This window comes from Pteropus alecto, unplaced genomic scaffold, assembly GCF_000325575.1.
Source record: "Pteropus alecto unplaced genomic scaffold, ASM32557v1 scaffold131, whole genome shotgun sequence".
Lineage (NCBI taxonomy): Eukaryota > Metazoa > Chordata > Mammalia > Chiroptera > Pteropodidae > Pteropus > Pteropus alecto.
The window spans coordinates 8638869-8659199 of NW_006434709.1; the positions used below are offsets into that span (position 1 = coordinate 8638869).

Here is a 20331-nt window from a genome sequence, read left to right on the forward strand (position 1 = left end):
ATAAAGTTAATGAACAAAAGTCAGTTGCTTTCCTGTATACCAGCAGTGAGCAAAAGGAATTTGAAATTTAAAACATGATATCGTTTACATTAGTACCACAAAAATGAAATACTTAGGTATAAATCTAACAAAATATGGACAAGATATATATGAGGAAAATTATAAAACTTTGATGAAAGATACCAAAAAGAACTAAATAAGTGGAAACATATTCCACATCAATGCATAGGAAGGCTGAAAATTGTAAAGATATTAATTTTCCCAATTGTATCTATAGATTCAGTACAATCTCAGTCAGAATCCCAGCAGATTATTTTGAGGATATCAGTAAACTGATTCTAGTTTATATGAGAGGCAACACACCCAGAATAACCAACATAATATTGAAAGGAAAAACACAAAGTTGGAGGCCTGACACTACCCACCTTCAAGACTTATTGTAAATATTGTCAAAACTCATATATAATTCACTGATTTTTGACAAAGGAGCGAAGGTAGTATGTTGGAGCAAGGATAGGCTTTTCAATAAATGGTGCTGAAACAATTGGACATCCACATCTTCCTTTATCAGGGAAATGCAAATTAAAATAACAATGAGATTTCATTACACACCTATTAGAATGGTCAAAATTCAGAACACAGATACCACCAAATGCTGACAAGGGTGTGGAGCAGCATTGCTGGTGGGAATGCAAGAAGGCATCAGTCACTTCGGAAGACAGTTGTTACCCAAACTTTCCAGATTGTTTTTTGCTTGTTTATAAAGTCAAGTAATATTACCATTTCATATGTTTTATTTATTATTCTTTGATTCAGTTGTATATAATCTAAACATTTAATCATATATGATCACTTCTTTATAATTTGTATGGGAACAAGTGTTTTTCAACTGCATTGCCTTTTAGACATGGGCAAGAATGAGGCTAATATTTTTTAATGTATTAACTATTTTTATTATTTGATTTTAGGTCCATTGCAAAAGAACTTGCAGACTGGCTTATAAGCAACAATGTAGTAGAGCATATATTTGGACCAAATTTACATATTGAGGTTTGTGGATGATTACACGACTTCTATGTTGTATTAAAGAGAAGCATGTTTTTAGAAATTAACTATAATAAGTTTTTCTTTCCAGATTATCAAACAATGCCAAGTGATTTTGAATTTTTTGGCAGCAGAAGGGCGACTGAGTACTCAGCATATTGATTGCATTTGGGCTGCGGCACAGGTAACATTAACAATTCTCATTTATTAAGTGCTTTCTCATTATATGTTCTAAGTGCTTAACTACTCCCCTATGAGGTAAGTTCTGTTATCATCCTCATTTTATAGCTAAAGAAACTGAGACCTAAAGCTGGAAATGGAACCTTTGAAGTCTGGCATCAGAATCCATATCTTACTACTGTACTACTGGTAAAATTGAAGTAAATGAGTTAGTCTATTGGAGATTCTTGATGAGCCATCTTGGTTTATTAAGAGACATTTCCTGTAATTTTTATTTATATAATGAACCCTTCTATCTTGAACATTGTATTGGTATATTTCTTTTCTATTTTTTTATTTATTTAATTTTTTGAATAGGCATATATTCACATGGTTCAAAATCCAAAAAGTAAATATAAAAGGGTATGTATGTTACAGATTCCTGCCTGCCCCCGGCCCCTGTCTCCTGGGCATGTTCTTCTTATTCTCTCAGGGGCATCATGGATTTTCTATTCACATGGCTAATTGTTAATGTTGTTCCCTTGTCTTCCTCTTTTCCATAAATGTTGCATACTAGACAGACTTGGCTTTTTTCACTTACTTTATCCTGGAGATAATTTCACATCAATATATAAAACACTTTTTTTTTTAAAGACTTCGGTATCTTTCACTGTATACATGTTTCATAATTTAACCACTTCCCATTCATAGGCATTATTCTTTTCCTAGTCGTTTTTATTATATGCAACGATACATTAAGTACTTTCTAACATAGTCATTTTTTTTATGTGCATAGTTACTGTGTAGGATAAATTTCTACTTATAAATAGAATTGTTAGATTAAAGCATATACGTGGTTTACTTGTAGTAAATAATGGTGTGATGGTGGACTTTCCCCTTAACCTCCTTAATACATTCTGTCCTGAAATTTCTCGATATTCGTTAAACTGATTGGTGAAAAATGATATCATTGATTTTAAAAATTAATTAGGACAACATTGGTTAATAAAATTGTTTCAAGTGTACAGTTCTGTAGTACATCATCTGTATATTGTGTTGTGTGTTCACCACCCAAAGTCAATCTCCTTCCATCATCATATATTTGACCTCATTTTCTACTACCCCTTGACCCTGTAACCACTAAGCTGTTGTGTCTATGAGTTTTGTTTGTTTGTCTTGTTTGTTGTTTTCAGTTTTATATCCCACATATGACTGAAATCGTTCTCAACTTCTTCTTTCTGACTTATTTCACTTAGCATGATCATCTCAAGATCCCTGTTATCACACATGGCAGTATTGTCATCTTTTCTACACACACACACACACACACACACACACACACACACACACACACTCCATCTTTAATCAGTTATCTACTTCATTGATGTTTTAAACTTACATTTCTTTTACATGAATCAGGTTGCAAATCTTGTGTTTAAGGGACATTTTTGTGTCCTTTTTTGGGAATATCTGTTTATAGTCTGCCATTTATCAGTTGCTTTACTTGTTTTCTTTTTCATATGAGATCTTTAATGAAATTGGGTTTTCGTGTGTGTTATGAGTTAGACTGTATTCTACTTTGATGTTTTTTGCTTTGCTTAAGGTGGTTTTTGCTGTTCAGTTTTAAGTTTGTGACTTCAAAGTTGTGGTTACATTCTTTTTTATGGCCTGTGGATTTTGTGTTGTGGATTGGAATATCTTCTCCACTACTAGATATAAGAAAATGCTCTTTTAGTTTTTTTCTGAACATTTTGTGTTTCGGTTTTATATTTTAATTAATCTTGGATCAATTAGAATTTATCTTGGTTTAAGGTGTCATGTGTATATCCAACTTTTTCTTCCCCATTTTTTTTTTTTATTGTTATGTAGTTGTTCCTGTTTTGTTTGTTCAGTAACTCTTCTTTCTGTCTCTTTCTGATTTGAGATCCTAATTTATCTTGACTGGGTCAATTTCTGGACTTTGTAGACTGACCTATTGGTATATCTAGTTATCACCTATTGAGATTGGTAAACTTATTCCTTGCAGACTGACCACCTGATTTTATAAATAAAGCTTTTTTGCAGCATAGCTTTGCCCATTCTTTTACGTATTGTCTGTGGCAGCTGCTTCCACACTGCAATGGCAGGGTACCGTACTTGTAACAAAGACCCACAGTCCTAAAATATTTACAGTAATATAAGTTACCTTAACTTATCATCCACAGTCCTAAAATATTTACTGTCTGGCCCATCAAGAAAATTATTTGCTGATCCCTGGGTTTGTACTAATGTCTTTACTTTTTCCCCATGTGTCTTTGTGATATTTTTAAATATCAGGTAGGGCTGGTCTTTCCTCTTTATATTTTTTAAAGAATTTTTCTCTCTCATTTATTTTTTCAAATGATTTTTAGCGTTGACTTATTCTTTAAAAGTACTGTTTTTAATTTGAGGAGAGTTGAAGTTCTGTCTTTCTCTACAAAACATGAATGCCATTTGTTTTCATTTGTATCATTTAACATTTCAAAGTTACTTGTATATAGATTTTATTTCATGTTGTTTATTTTTAGGAATTTTAATTTTATTTAATTTTGCTATTATAATAGCAATTTCCCCATTATACTTTTGTCCGTTATATTTGTTTCTTTGATTATATTTAATGATCACTACATATATACATAAGCTTTTTAAAATATATTAGCATTTTCAAGTTTTTGATTATGTGCCTTGTTACTTAATTCTTAGATTGGTTATAATTTTTCAATACAGTTTTTGACTTTCATTTTTTAATATGGTATTATATCACTACATTTTAACAAGTTAAACAGTTCATATTTCAGAATAAAGGGAAATTTTCTTTCAGAACGTCTGAACATGTTATTCTTTTGAGTAGATATAAAATTTTTATTTTGTTCACAGCAAGACCAGAATATTTTAAGTAATATAGAATAAATATCTAGAAATGGGGAGGCATTATTCTTTATTGAAACTGAAATTCATCAAATTGATAATGTAGTCTGTTAGAAATTTTAGCATTTTATCCTTGCAAAACTGTGGTACTACTTGCAATAACTTAAAACATCTTTAGAAGATTATTTAACAAGATAAAATAAATATATTTTACGGGTTATTTTAATTTGGGTGTTTCTATGGTTATTGCTTTACTTTTGAATCTATCATAGATTTAGAAGATCAGGAGATTTTACATTTTGAGTTCCTTTAATTCAAGCATCTACTATAACTGCTTTCAAAGTGTCCAATTTGGTTGATTTCATGCAGTCTCACCTGAGTCTTTTTTTTCCCTTCCCTCTGAAATAAGTTTCTTTTTTAAACACAACATACAAACTTTATTTTATTATTTATTTATTTTTTTTACAGCATGTGTTACCTGGTTTATTTTGAGATTGGTATTGTTTTCTCTCTGAGCACCCCTCATTTCGGAAGGCCATCATATGCACCCACCACTGAGCAGCCCCCTTCCTGCAGCTGCCACAAACTTTATTTAACAGAAGTAACAGGCAGAGTCAAATAGACACTTATATGAAGAGAAAAACTGACTAGAAGAAATTTTATCTTAAACACCTTACAGTAACCTACTTGCAGTTGCATTTAACTGAGCTCTGTTGCTGTAAAGAATACAACTCGTGTAGATATGGATGAAAGATTTGTACATTTTTTAAGTAGTCACTGACTCCTTACCTTAGATACACATACATTAAATTTGGAAAAGATTAATTGATGGTCCCCAGATATACTTCATTTTTGTTGATCTTTTGGAAGATGTTATCTAAAGAGAAGAATATGTGGTTCTGGCTCATAAATAATGTAATGAACCCATCCTAGACTCTTGGACAATAAATTTCTTCCACTCCTCTTCAAACATCAGATGGGTTTGAGGTACTTGTTTGAAAAGTACTCTGGGTAACATGATATCTCAGTACTCATAGTGCTCAAGGAGGTACTTGATCTGAGTAGTAGATCTGCTTGTAGGCCATCCTGTTGGCAGGTGGGTAGTGGGTGATGGGATGAGAAGAGTGGATGCAGTGGACAAAAAGTCTGCGTATGGCCAAAGCAGCGATTCAGCTGCAGCCTGGAATAAGTTTTTGAAATCACTTTGCTCATCTGAGACAGATACACGCGATTCAGTTAGTAGTTATGGATTGGCTATTACTCTTTTCATTGTTTGTATCACAGCTCTTATAATGGAATCTGAGGAGAAAATAGACAAAGGTGAATAGACAAAAGTGACAAATGGGAAACATAGCAAGAGAATTGCAGATAGTTTATAAGTATTTGAAAAATGCTTATCGTTTATAATTAAATGTAGGTTCAAATAACAATACACATATTGGTTAATATTATGTTTAGTAATATACCTTATTGACTGAAATGTGGTATAACTTTTGGGGAACAATATAGCAATTCTGTTTCTGGTAATTTATCTTACAAATATATGTACATGAAAATGTTTGCTATAGCATTGACTATACTAGCAGATCAGGAATGTAGGACTAGTTAAGTAAGTTTTGGGAAATCCATAGAATAGTATGCTTTGTGGCCATGAGAAGGACTGAAATTCCTGGCTATGTTCGTGTGGAACAGTCTCCAAAAATATTTCTATTAAACATTGCGTAGATAACAGATCTTTTATTAAGAGAAAACAGCAAGTACACAGTGTATTCTCCCACTTAATTGTTTTAAATGTGTTAAAACAATTTAAAAAAGAGGGTGCACATACATACATGTACTTTTTGTATTTGCAAATGCCTGGAACTATTTTGGAAAAATACACAAGAAATTTTAACAGGTTTGCTTTGGGAGAAGTGGCCTCTAGGATAGGTGGGAGACTTCCTTTTTATTGTCTGAAATTTTTATTGTTTGAAATTCTTATGTTTATATTTGTTTTTCATTAAATCTAAAAACTAGTATATAAAGTTACAGTAAACATTTTGACATTTAAATAACTTTCTCTACCATTTTAAAGCTACTTACTCTTCTGATTTGATTGGATTACCTCTCTACATCTCTGCACCCTTTCACTGTAGTCTTTCAGTAATAGGACAACAAAATTTCAGAATCTTTTCACTCCGTTGGAATTTATGGTTACTTTCCAAATTCAGAGAACTTTACACAAATTTATGTAACTTACTGGGTTAATAAGTTTATCTTAAAATGGGCAATAGCTTCTTTTAGGATAGATTTTCATATCTTAATGACAGAAGTTCAATTCCCTAGGATTTTAAAGGAACTTAAATATAATCTGATTCAGATGTTCATTATGCACATTTTGAAGAGAAATGATCCATAATTTTCCCGAGATTCTCAAAGAGGGGGCTTAGTAATGACTAATTTCCGAAAAACTAATATATATTGTAGTGGTTATTTGCTTCTGCATGTGTACTTGCACACACATATAGATTACTGCTTAATGAGACATCACACACTGTTAACTATGTGACATTATGACTGTACTTGAGTTCTAATCTGGCCACTGCAGTACCCTCCTCTATATTACACTTTATGATTTCAATCCTGTTCCTTCTTTTCTTTTTAGGAACTGTTACAATGAGCGATTATTACCCTGGTAATATATATTGAAACCCCTGTCTGTACTGTATTCTTTTATGTTGTTTGGTCTCTTTATATGCCTTTGGTATCCATTCATATTTAATAAAGATGACTATGTAAGTGGTCTAGATATTCTTGGATTTCTGCCTGGCAACATTTTCTATAGTACTGATGGAGGCATAATGATTTGTACTTTTCTCCTTAATTTCACTCGGCTTTCTGCTTGGGAACGTAAGAATAAATGAAAAGGGGTACCAAAAGATATGACTTTATATGTGTTTGATCTAATAGCTCTGGCTAGAATTTTAGTAGTGTTGAGTAATGATTGTGAATGTGAGCATTTTTGTCTTTTTTCTCATCCTAGTGGAAAATCTTTCAGTCATTGACTGTAGAGTATGTTGTTAGCTGTGGGGTTTTCATAAATACCTTTTATCATGCTAAGGAATTTCCTCCTTATTCTTAGTTTACTAAAAGTTTTTATTGTGACAGAGTGTTAGATTTTGCCTTTTCTGCGTTGAGGTGATCATGTGGCTTTTCTCTCCATGATGTATTCCTGAGATAGATCTCACTTGGTCATAGTGAATAGTCTTTTTAGTATGGTGTTGGGTTTGTTTTGCTAATATTTTGTGGAGGTCTTTTGTATCATTTATAAGAGATATTCTGTAATTTTCTATTTTTATGAAGGCTTCGATATCAAGGTAGTGCTAGCCTCAGATTGAATTAGAAAAAATATTTCCTCTTCAATTTTGGGGGGAGGGTTTGAGAAGGATTGGTATTAATTTTTCTTTAAGTCTTTGGTAAAATTCACTTGTTAAGCTCTGCATTTTAGTACTTTGCTAGAAGGTTTTTTTTTCTTTTAATGATGTACTCTCTTGTTATAGGTCTATTAACATTTTCTATTTCTTCTTGAGTCAGTTAAGGTTATTTGCAAGGGATATGTCCATATCTCCTAGGTTATCTAATTTTTGGTGTGCAGTTGTTCATAGCATTCTCATATATATATTTTTTGATGATGGATGTTAACAAGATTTATTGGGTGATCATTTCACAGCCTATACAAATATCAAACCAATATGTGGTACACCCAAAACTAATATAATGTTATATGTCAATTGTATCTAAATTCAAAAAATGAAATATGCCCTGTACTCATACATTTCTATTAATTGTTGAAATAATATGTATTTTCATACTGCTTGGCAGATTACCACTGCCATTGTTGTCTGAGAGCCTCCCATTATCCCAGCAGCCAGGACATTGGGATACCCTGGATCCAGCAATCTTACAATTTTTTTAAATGTTTAAGTTTGGTAGTAATATTCCACTTCTCTTTCTGATTTTAGCTATTTACATCCTCTCATGTTTCCTTAGTCTAGCTAACAGTTTATTTTGTTACTCTTTTAGAAGAACCAACTATTGATTTCATTAATTTTCTCAATTATTTTTCTAATCTGTATTTTATTTACATGTTTTAATCTTTACTATTTCTGTTCTAATTTTGGGTTTATTCTCCATTTTTGAGTTCCTTAAGTTGTAAAGTTAGATTGTTGGTTTGAGATCTTTTTAAATGTACATTTAATAAATTTCCATCTGTGTATTGCTTTTTCTGGATCCCATATGTTTTTGTTGTGTTTTTTGTTTCATTCTTCTCTAAATATTTTCTAATTTCTTTTGTGATTTCTCCTTTGAACCATTACGAATGGTTTGTTCAATTTCCACATATTTGAAATTTTCAGTATTTCTTGTAGTATTGATTTCTAACTTCTGTTGTCATTAGTGAAAATGCTTTGTATGCTATCTGTCTTCTGAAATCTATTGTGACTTGTTTTATGGCCTAACATATGGTTTGTCCTGGAGAATGTTCCATGTGTAGTTGAGCAGAATGTGTTTTCTGGTGATGTCGTGTGAACTGTTCTTTATATGTCTGTTAGGTCTATTGTGCTGTACAAGTTTTCTGTTTCCTTACTTTTCTTCTGTCTAATCGTTCTATTATTGAAAGTATGATATTGATATTTACAACTATTGTAGAACTTTTTATTTCTTCATTTCTGTCCATTTTTTAAAAATTGTTTATAATTATATCTTATTGTATTGAATCTTTTATTAACAAATGATGTCACTCTTTGTCTCTTAACCTTTTTTAAAAAAAACTTTGTGGTTAAAAAAACATAAAATTTACCTGCCGAACCCTTTGTAAGTTCTAATATTTTTAGCTATGTTCATATTGTTGTGTAACATATCTCTAGATCTTATCATTTTCCAAAACTGAAAGTGTATACAAATTGAACAACTCCACAATTCTCTTTTCTCACAGTTCTTGGTATGCATTCTAGCAACATCATTTTGACTACATATTTCATGTTATTGGAATCATATAGTATTTGTCCTTTTGTGACTGGCTTGACTCAGCCTAATGTCTTCAAGTTTCACCCATGTTATAGCCATGTTGTAGTATGTGACAGGATTTCCTTTCTTTTAAGGCTGAGTTATTTTTCATTGTATGTATGCCACATTATATTTATACATTCATTTGTTGTTGAACATTTGCACTGCTTCCACCTCTCGGCTATTGTGAATAATGCTATAATGAACATGGCTGTGCAAGTACATCTCTCTTTGAAATCCCACTTTTAATTCTTTTCAATATATACCTCGGAGTCAGAGATTGTTGTTGCATGTGGTAATTCTGATTTTTCTAGTAATCTCTTAAAAATTTAAAGTCTCTCTCATTTCATTTTAATATAGTCAATCCGTCTCTCTTTTACTTATTATTGTTTGCATGGAATATCTTTTAACATCCTTTCACTTTTAACATATTTGTGTCTTTGGATATAATGTGAGTCTCTTGTAGACAGCATATAGTTGTATCATGTTTTTTTAAAAATTCATTCTGCTTATCTCTATCTTTTGATTGGAGAGGTCAAACCATTTATATTTAAAGTAATAACTCAAAGAAGAATTTGTTTTCAACATTTCTTAGTGTTTTTATCCATCATTTCATCTGTTACTGCCTTTTTGTTTAGTTGATTTTTTTTGTAGTGAAAATTTTTATTTCCCTTATTTCTTTTTGTCTATATTCTGTATATATTTTGTGTTTAACACATAGGAATTTAACATCTCAAAGTTCTAATGATCTAATTTGAATTTATGCCAGCTTAAATACCATACAAAAACTCTGCTTCTATACAGCTTCATCCTCTTTATTTTTGTTATTAAAATCACAAATTGCAACTTTATACATTGTGTGCCCAATTATATAGATTAATAATAACTTTTTTACCATTTGTCTTTTAACTCATATAGGAAATTTAAAAAAATTCCAATAATACTACCTTTAAATTGTTTATGTATTTACCTTTATTAGAGATCTTAATTTCTTCATTGTGGTCTAGCTTCCTTTTATTTCATTCTGAAGGACTTCCTTTAGCATTTTTTGCAGGGAAGGTCTAGTTGTAATGAACTTCAGTTTCTGTTTATCTGGGGATATAATAATTGCACCCTCATTTTTTTAATGACATTTTTGCCAATCATAGAATTCTTGGTTGAAATATATTTTCACTCATCGAATATATCAACCCATTTCTGTCTTCCAAGATTTCTGATTAGAAATTGGCTGATAGTCTTACTGAGTATATGTTGCTTATGAGTATACGTTATATGATAAGTTGCTTATTTCTTGCTGCTTTGAGGATTATTTTATGGTTTTTGGATTTTGGCAGTTTAATTATAATGTCTGGGTGTAGATCTCCGAGTTGATCCTACTTGGAATTTGTGGAATTTCTTGGCTTTGTAGATTCCTGTCTTTCATCATCATATTGGGGAGTTTTCAGCCACCTTTTCAAATATACTTTGTGTACTTTTCTCTTTTTCTGGGATTCCCACAATGAGGACATTAGTAGGATTGGTGGTGTCACACAGGTCCCTTAGACTCTCTTCAGTTTTCTCCTTTTTTCTTTCTGTTCCTTACAATCAATAATTTCAGTTGTCCTATTTTCAAGTTTGCTTATTCTGCTTCCTCATATCTGCTTTTGAACTGCACTAGTGTCTTTCATAGTAGTTATTTTCCTTTTCAGCTTTCTAATTTCATTATGGCTCCTTTTTAAAGTTTCTGTTTTTAATGATATTCTCATTTTGTTCAGGCATTGTTTTTCTGTCCTTGTCCTTTCGGTTTTTGAACATCATTAAGGTAGCTGTTTTAAGATCTTTTGTCTAGTAATTCCAATAGGTGAGCATCTTTGGATACATTTCTGTTGATTTATTCATTTGAATGGGCCATTCGTTAATGTTTCTTTTTATATTTTGTGGGGTTTGTTTGGTGGGTTTTTTGTTGTTTTTGAATACTGGTCATATTAAATTTTTAATGTGGTAACTCTGGAAATGAACTTGTCTCCCTTCTTTTTTTGATTTTTGTAGGGTATTTCTGTGCTAGTGATCAGCCTAGTGTGAAAACTTATGCTCTTTTCAGGTCTTTTCTGAGCCATTATCTTTCCTTTGGAGTGTGCAGTGCCTTTCAGAATTCCCTTACATAAACAGTTGTTATTGAATGTCCAGTAAAACTTTGTATAACTCCTTTAAATATCTTGGTAGTCACTCTAGCTGATATGAGTTGCAACACGGTAGCCAGCCTCTGTGCCTGCACCTTACCAGCCAGGTGTAGCAATCTGCAGTCAGAACATAGAAATTTGTTATTTGGAGGACATTATCATTATTGCTCACCCTGACTAGCAAGCTGCGTCAGAATCACATATTACTGTTCTCACAGCTGCCTACCTGCCGCAAAGTCAAAGAGTAGAAAATTGGGTAACTGCTATCACACTGAAGGTTGAAATTGACTAATAGTAACTGCAATTTACCAGCTAAGCTTTCCCTTGGAAGTACAAGAGTACACATTCATGCTAGAGTTTCAGAATAGTTACATCAGTTTCTGCCATAACAATTGCTATCTAGGTATACAGATGGATTCCTGGCACTCCCTGCTCTGCCATTTCCCTGGACATTCTTTTCTTCTCTTTTTGATAATCTGTGAAGAAGGGTCTGTGAACTAGCTTCACATTGTCATCTTTACCAGGAACTCAAGCCATGCAATCATAATATTTTTTTTCTGTACTTCTTGAATTTGCTTTCATAATATACACCTCTAATAAAAGAGCCTCATATGGTGTTTTGCCTCAGTGATGGGATTATATAAGTATCTTTCAAAGGTCTTGTTACTTAAAGATAACCAATATGGTATTTGATTATGAAAATTAAGTCTATTACGGAAATCTCATTTTATTAATGATTAAATTGGCAGCAAGCCAGATATTTATCATAAAGTATGTTTTGATCACATTTTAATTAGGAGAAGTATAATCTAATAGTTACTTGTTGGCAAAAAGCAAGTATAAACTGTATAGTCTAATTATTATTATTATTTTTTTAGGCGAGGCGACCCTTGGTTGACCTCACAGATTGCGAGGACTTTGTCACCTTGCAATCCCCCCTTATTTTTATTTTATTTTATTTTTTATTTTTTTACACTTACAGCACCTGGTCTTCCTAGGTGGTCTCCCAACCAAATACTAACCAGGCTCGACTCTGCTTAGTTTCCGTGATCAGACGGGATCAGGCTTGTTCAGGGTGACATGGCAGTAGGCTATATAGTCTAATTATGATGTTAATTAATACTTTATTAAAATTAACTTTCTTAGATAAGACCTACATAAGCGATATACTTATAATTGATGATTTTCTTCTTAAAATCAAATGATGTTTTTGGTCTTACAGTGCTGCATTTGTTTTTTTAGTGGGAATTAGTGATGTTGAATTAAATAGTGTTGAATAAATAATGTAGTTTGTAAGAAGTTGGCCCAACATAGATGAATTCCTTCAGTGTTATTACCTTTATTTCACCTTTTTCAAAATTAAATTCTGTATATTTACCTTGATAGGGGAAGCAGTAGAAGAGAGTTCATATGATTTATGCCTGAAAATATAAAACTCAGAGTTTTAGAATAGAAAACTCTACATTTCTTATAGACTTTCTATATATCGAAGATAAGTAGGATATCTCAGCTTTTTACCTTTGGAGCCCTCAAATTGAGAATTACTGACTCATTAATACTTGTTGCACTATCTTGATTTAGTAGCTTTATGGCTATAAAACATTTATTTTACATGACTGTAATATTTAGTAGTCATATCTTTGTAAATATACTTTTTCTCATATTTACATAATTTTGTTTAGTATAACAACAGATTCTCTATTTCTGGTTTATTATTATTTAGACCTTTATTATAAGGAAGTTTCTGTTGTGTACTCTAGAAAAATGGACGTGTTATATAAATACTTTGTAACCATTTACTATGAGAAATATACATTTAAAATATTTAACTTGGTTTCTCTGACTGTAACTTGTTATTTTAATCATAATTGCTTATGTTTTAATTTATTACTTAATTTGTTTTTATATTCATGATATGTACATAAATTGAATGGGAATCTTCTTTGTACTTAGATTCCAGAAACTGTATTTATTACGGACTTTACTCTTATGGTTAGAAAATTAATCTTGTGGTTTGTTTGGGTAATATAAAGTTCTGCTTAAGAGGAATTTTATTTTCACAATTTTATTTACTGCTATTTATGATACTTGGTAATTAGCACTTTACCAACATATTAAATATTAATGTACCAGCCACCTTGGCTTTTAAAATTATGTAACTTAAAAAATGAAACTATATAACTTTGATATTCCTTATTTAATTTACGTAGTGTAATTATTTTTGCTGTTGTTTCTACCTTCGTTTTGTAGTTGAAACATTGTAGTCGGTATATACATGACTTATTTCCTTCACTCATCAAGAATTTGGATCCAGTACCACTTAGACATCTCCTTAATCTGGTCTCAGCTCTTGAGCCAAGTGTTCATACTGAGCAGGTAATGGTAGTTACTATTTTTTGTAATGTGAAAATTTTTATGTGATTCAGTTAATTTAACTGCTAGGTGTTGCCTAAAACCTCTAATTTCAACCTCTTTTTTTTTTTAAGACATTGTACTTGGCATCGATGTTAATTAAAGCATTATGGAATAATGCACTAGCAGCTAAGGCACAGCTGTCTAAACAGAGTTCTTTCGCATCTTTATTAAATACTAACCTTCCCATTGGAAATAAGAAAGGTTAGTAAAATGTAATGTATTTTTTAAAGTATGTTGCCCAAAGTTTATAACTCAGATTTGAAGTGGTTTCTGCTAAGTAGTTTCAGTTCAACCTCAATTTCAAAATAAGTTTGAGATGTGTGCTATAGTGTTTGTGAAAGGATTAATAAATTGGGATTAGCTCAGCTTTTTGGCTATCATTTCAGGTGTTTTATATTTGCTTTTACATGTATATAGCTTTCCAGGACTTTCTAAAACTTTATCATTTCACCCCAGTTTTTGTCTTCTGACGTCGTATAATACACTTTTCTTAGGCCTTTTTGTGCAGGCACCCACAACTACTACTGCAGATGGTGGGGACTTATTGCAGATTTCCCTACCTGTATCTTGTTGATTATGTAATAAGAACAACTGATATACTGTCCCAAAGAAGCTCAGTCATTTAGAATATTTCCCTCCTGTTTTTTCCTTTTCCTTCAGAGGAAGAAGAGCTCAGAAGAGCAGCTCCATCACCTTGTAAGTTGAGTCTTAGAAATGCATGGCAAGATGACTTATACTTTTGTATTGATGATCATGTAGAGTTCATTGATTTTATATATTTGTATTAGAGTCATAAAGTTGGATATGTTTAAACCATTAATATTTTGACTTAATTGAAAACATGTATATCCTCTTTAGAAATAATTGGTAAGTGTTAATATATTTGCAGATTGTGTTTTGGCTACTTAGTATAAAGCTTTGGTTAATCAAAGAATCAAAGGACTATGTCATTCTGGTAGATTCATGTTAGTACAGATTAGAAGTTAAAACAAAAAATTTATTTAATATAGGGTCACCTGCAGCTAGTCCTCAAAGCAGTGATAACAGTGATACTCATCAAAGTGGAGGCAGTGATATTGAAATGGATGAGCAACTTATTAATAGAACCAAACATGTGCAACAGCGACTTTCAGACACAGAGGTATGAAAACAACCCTTTCCCCATACCCCTAAAGTGATTTTTGGGTTTCCATCATGTTTATCCTTAGAACTGGGAATATAAACATGATCTATGTTGAGAACTAATCTCTCTTTAAGTAATTTATTGAGGTCATTTACTTTCCTTTGAGTTTTTAATTCTATTTTGTATTGTTCAAAGAAATATGTCAACACTGGCAGCCTTTTAAAAAGTACAGTGCGTCAATGTCAGTTACTCTTTCTTACTAGTTTAAATATTTATTTAAATGTATTTGTTTCTAAATACAGGAATCCATGCAGGGAAGTTCTGATGAAACTGCCAACAGTGGTGAAGATGGAAGCAGTGGTCCTGGTAGCAGTAGTGGACATAGTGATGGATCTAGCAATGAGGTGAATTCTAGCCATGCAAGCCAATCAGCTGGGAGCCCTGGCAGTGAGGTACAGTCAGAAGACATTGCAGATATTGAAGCCCTTAAAGAAGAAGATGAAGATGATGATCATGGTCATAATTCTCCTAAAAGCAGTTGTGGTACTGATCTTCGGAACAGAAAGTTAGATAGTCAAACAGGCATTTGCTTAGGGGATTCCCAAGGCCCATCAGAAAGAAGTGGCACAAGTAATGGAACAGGAAAGGACCTGGTTTTCAACACCGAGTCAATGCCATCGGTAGATAATCGAATACGAATGCTAGATACCTGTTCACACTCGGAAGACCCAGAACATGATATTTCAGGGGAAATGAATGCTGCTCATATAGCACAAGCATCTCAGGAATCTTGTATTACACGCACTGGTGACTTTCTTGGTGAGACTATTGGGAATGAACTGTTTAATTGTCGGCAGTTCATTGGTCCACAGCATCACCATCACCACCACCACCATCATCACCACCATGATGGGTAAGTCTGCTTAAAAATAAACAGTTTATATTTCCTTTAGGGAAATAATTATAGCCTATGTTTATTCAATTGCATTATAGTCTACATCATTGCTATCAAATAAGAATATAGTGTAACCTACAAATGCATGCCACATATATGTAACTTTTAATTTTCTAGTGGGCACATTTTAAAAAGCAAAATGAAACAGATTAATTTTAATTATAAATGTTATTTAAAGCAGCAGTATCTAAAATGTCTTCACATGTAACCAGTCTAAAAATTACTAAGATTTTTTTTGTACGAAGTCTTCACTATTTCATGCATATTTTATACTTATACCACATCTCAGTTTAGACCAGCCACTTTTTACGTGTGCAGTGGCTACATGTGGCTAGTGGCTGTCATTGGACAGCACAGATCTAGGTCTTTAACTCCTTGTAATAATTGCTTAATAGCAGGTATAAGATTGCTAGTGGAAACTTCCATTAAAGTATGGTCATGAGAAGGGAAGTTTTACACACATTCTAATTTTAGGGTATTAGTAAGGATAAAACTTTTTGATTATTTAACAGTAAGTGATTCTGTCACTAGTGTTACAATATTGGGCAAAGTGCTTAATTTTTCTTCTCATTATTTTCTCATCTATAAATAAGAATAATAGTACTCATCTTGGTTTATTGTTAGCATTTCATAAGCTAATATGATTGGCACATTAGAGCTTAATAAATTTTAGCTGCTATTTATTATAACTATCATTACAAGTAGTAATATTTGAGTCGATGATGAAATATGAATATATGTTTTATCGGGATGAGTTTTCTTAGACTTGACAATTTGCCAGGCCTTTCAGAATTCAGTATGGTTGTTTTGGAGAACTACATATGCACATATATTACTACTATATTTCCTTTGCCTTGTTCTTGTCACTAACCCATGTGAGTTTAAGGTAATTTTTCTCAGCCTTGGCAATATTGACATTTGGGCCAGATAATTCCTTGTTTTGCATTAGCAGCAATGTGAATGCTTCCCTGTGTGTTGTAGGGCAGCATCCCTAGCCTCTTGCCTTAGATGCCAGCAGCATCTCTCAAGTTTTGATAACCAAAAATGGCTCTAGACATTGCCAAGATGTCCCTCCCATGGGCCAAAATCACTTCTGATTGAGAACCACTGGTTTATGGTCTGACATTACAGATATGCACATTCAAAGTTTTCCCCAGAATAACTCATACTGAAGACAAAGCAATTAGTTCATAAAACTGAGAAATATATTCAGTTTGTCACATTGCATATCTCTTTCAGTTTTCTAACCCACAACAATCTCCTACCCCACTGACCTAATGATTTGATTTTTTTTATGTTAGCGTTTTCCATATTCTTTGCATATGATACTATTTGTGAGTCTCTTTAAATGAATCCTAAACTTTTCTTTTTCATGTTATTTTTTATTCTTTTGTCTTTACCTCCCTAGAGCATCCAGTATTGTATGTTTTAGAAGCGAGTGCTAAATAGGTGTTTATCAAGTTAAAAGTCCCTGAATTAATATTAACCATATTAGAATGCAGACTTAAATTGAAATGTTTTCCTGGTAGTGATCTCATTTGATTCTGCACTTGTATGAATAAATGTAAACAAATTTTAAGGTTCACATTGTGATTTGAGTTCATAAAATAATTATGTAACAGTAAGTTTATCTTTGATCATCTTTTGAAGTTGTTTCAGTGAAGTGTGTTGATGGAACAGATAACATGTGGGTATATTGTAAAATTAATATATAGTTCTGACATTATGGGCTTTTTATTTTTTGTAAAGCTGTCAACATTCTTAATTGTTAAAAATAAATGTAGCTTTATTCTTGAGTGTGTTATAACTTGTGCCAAATGTTTTAAGAGATATTTTTTGTTATTCACAAAGTGTAATTAGTGACTTTGTGTTCTTTTCTATGTTACAGGCATATGGTTGATGATATGCTAAGTGCAGATGATGTCAGCTGCAGTAGCTCCCAGGTCAGTGCAAAATCAGAAAAAAATATGGCTGATTTTGATGGTGAAGAATCTGGGTGTGAAGAGGAGCTAGTTCAGATTAATTCACATGCAGAGCTAACATCTCATCTCCAACAACATCTTCCCAACTTAGCATCTATTTACCATGAACATCTCAGTCAAGGTAAGATTCTGTAGTAAGTAAAGCGTATTACTTTCATTGAAACAGGAATAATTTATATAACATCGTTAAAACAAATCAACAGTTAATGTTATGATACTTAAATGTTTTTGCCAAATAACTTTCATGTAGTAGTTTTCTTTCCAAGGGAGTGCAGTTATTATGAATACTCTATTATGAGTATAAAATCTTCAATTCCATCAAGAGATGTTTAGGAGAGGAAATATAAAAATATGTATAAAAAATTATAGTTCTGTATTTTAGAAAATATAAGGCTTTATTAGAAATTTTATATATTTTCAAAATTATAGTTGACATATATTAGTTTTAGATATACAACACAATGGTTAGAAATTTATATAACTTATACAGAGTGATCACCCTGATAAATCAGTGCCCATCTGACACCATATATAGTTATTATGATACTGCTTACTAACTGTATTCTCTGTGTTATACTTTACATCCTCATGACTATTTTGTAACTACCAACTTGTACTTCATAATTCCTTTCCTTCTTCACCCATCTCCCCAACCTGACAGCTATCAAAATGCTCTCCGTATTTGTGAGCTTGTTTCTGTTATGTTTGTTTGTTTATCTTGTTCTCTAGATTCCACATACAAATGAAATCATGACATTTGTCTTTTTCTGACTTCGCAGTACCCTCTAGGTCCATTCATATTGTTGCAGATGGCAAGATTTCTTTCTTTTTTATGGATGAGTAATATTCTTTTGTATATATGTACCACCTTTTCTTTACCCATTCATCCACTGATGGACATTCAGATTGCCTCTATATCTTGGCTGTTGTAAATAATGCTGCAATAAACATATGGATGCATATATCTCTTCAAAGTAGTGTTTTGGGTTTCTTCAGATAAATACCTAGAATTGAGATTATGGGATCCTACTTTGTGTCTTGGTATAGCATTTGTTTTAAAGTCTATTTTGTTTGGTATAAGTATTGCCACTCCAAATTTTTTTGTTTTGTTTCCATTTTCATGAAATATCTTTTCCTAGCCCTTTACTTTTGGCCTTTGTGTCTTTTGATCTGAAGTGAGTCTCTTGTAGACAGCATATGTGAAGGTTTTGTCTTCTTATCCATTCTGCCACCTATGTCTTTTTGATTGGAGCCTTTAATTCATTTACATTTATACTGATTGTTGCTAGATCTGTTACTGCCATTTTATTAATATTTTTGAATTATTTTCTTAACGTCATCCCTATAACATTTCTTGTAATACTGGTTTGGTAGTGATGAATTCTTTTAGCATTTTCATATTTGGGAAGCTCTTTATCTGCCTTTCAATTCTAAGTGATATCTTTGATGGATAGAGTAATCTTTGGTAGTAGGTCCTTACTTTTCATCACTTTGAATATTTCCTGCCACTCTCTTCTGGCCTGCAAAGTTTCTGTTGAGAAATCAGCCGATAGTCTTATGGTAGCTCACTTACAGGTAACTAACTGCTTTTCTCTTGCTGCTTTTAAGATTCTCTCTTTGTCTTTAACCTTTGACATTTTAATTATAGTGTGTCTTGGTGTGGGCCTCTTTGAGTTTATTTTGTTTGGAATTCTCTCTGCTTCCTGGCCTAGTATGTCTATTTCCTTTGCCAGGTTAGTGAAGTTTTCCATGATTGTTTCTTCAAATAGGTTTTCAATTCCTTGCTCTCTTCTCCTTCTGGTATCCCTATGATGTGAATGTTGTTAGACTTGATGTTGTCCCAGAGGACCCTTAAATTATCTTCATTTTTTTGGATTCTTTTTTCTTCTGCTGTTCTGATTGAGTGTTTTCTGCTACCTTATCTTCCAAATCGCTGATTCGATTCATTGCCTCATCAAATCTACTGTTGATTCCTTCTGTTCTTCATTTCAGTTATTGCATTCTTCATTTCTACTCGTTCTTTTTTATGTTTTCTGTCTCTATTTTTATGTTTCATATCTTTTTGTTGAAGTTCTCTCTCAGATCATTGAGCATCCTTATAACCAGTATTTTGATTCTGCATCTGTTTGACTCATGCTTGTCTCCTTTTTGTTGAGTTCCTTTTCTGGAGCTTTGTTCTCTTTCATTTAGAATATGTTTCTTTGTCTCCCTATTTTGACTGCCTCCCTGTATTTGTTTCTATGTTTTAGGTAGAGCTGCTATGTCTTCTGCTCTTAGCAGAGTGGCTTTATGTAGTAGGTGTCCTTTGGGGCCAAGTGGTGGTGTCTCTTTGGTCATCTGAGCCAAGTGCTCCAGGCGTGTCCCTTATGTGGATTTTGTATGCCCTCCTGTTGTAGTTGAGTGGTGTTGGTTGCTGTTTGCATGTCAGTGGGAAGGATTGACCCTCAGGCTGATTGGTTATGAGGACTGGTTGATTGTGAGGATTGGCCGTGAGTACAGTGGAAGAGCTGTTGTGCAGGGGCTGACCCGACGAAGCAGGATTTGCTTTTTAGTTAGGCTCTGGTG

The 20331-nt window shown here is 32.6% G+C and overlaps 1 protein-coding gene and 2 pseudogenes across 1 annotated transcript in view; 1 reads left to right on the forward strand and 2 right to left on the reverse strand.

Moving 5' to 3' along the window:
- Nucleotides 1-20331, forward strand: part of USP34 (ubiquitin specific peptidase 34) — a 202965-nt gene that overhangs the window by 66060 nt on the left and 116574 nt on the right. Inside the window, exons 9-16 of the mRNA XM_015587514.2 lie at nucleotides 969-1050; nucleotides 1136-1228; nucleotides 13542-13667; nucleotides 13778-13907; nucleotides 14367-14402; nucleotides 14717-14847; nucleotides 15132-15742; nucleotides 17673-17887. Of these exons, the coding sequence (XP_015443000.2) occupies nucleotides 969-1050; nucleotides 1136-1228; nucleotides 13542-13667; nucleotides 13778-13907; nucleotides 14367-14402; nucleotides 14717-14847; nucleotides 15132-15742; nucleotides 17673-17887 (1424 nt within the window). The remainder of the gene's footprint in view (nucleotides 1-968; nucleotides 1051-1135; nucleotides 1229-13541; nucleotides 13668-13777; nucleotides 13908-14366; nucleotides 14403-14716; nucleotides 14848-15131; nucleotides 15743-17672; nucleotides 17888-20331) is intronic.
- On the reverse strand, nucleotides 4002-8203 carry LOC112477895 (annotated as a pseudogene).
- LOC112478043 lies at nucleotides 12265-12383 on the reverse strand (annotated as a pseudogene).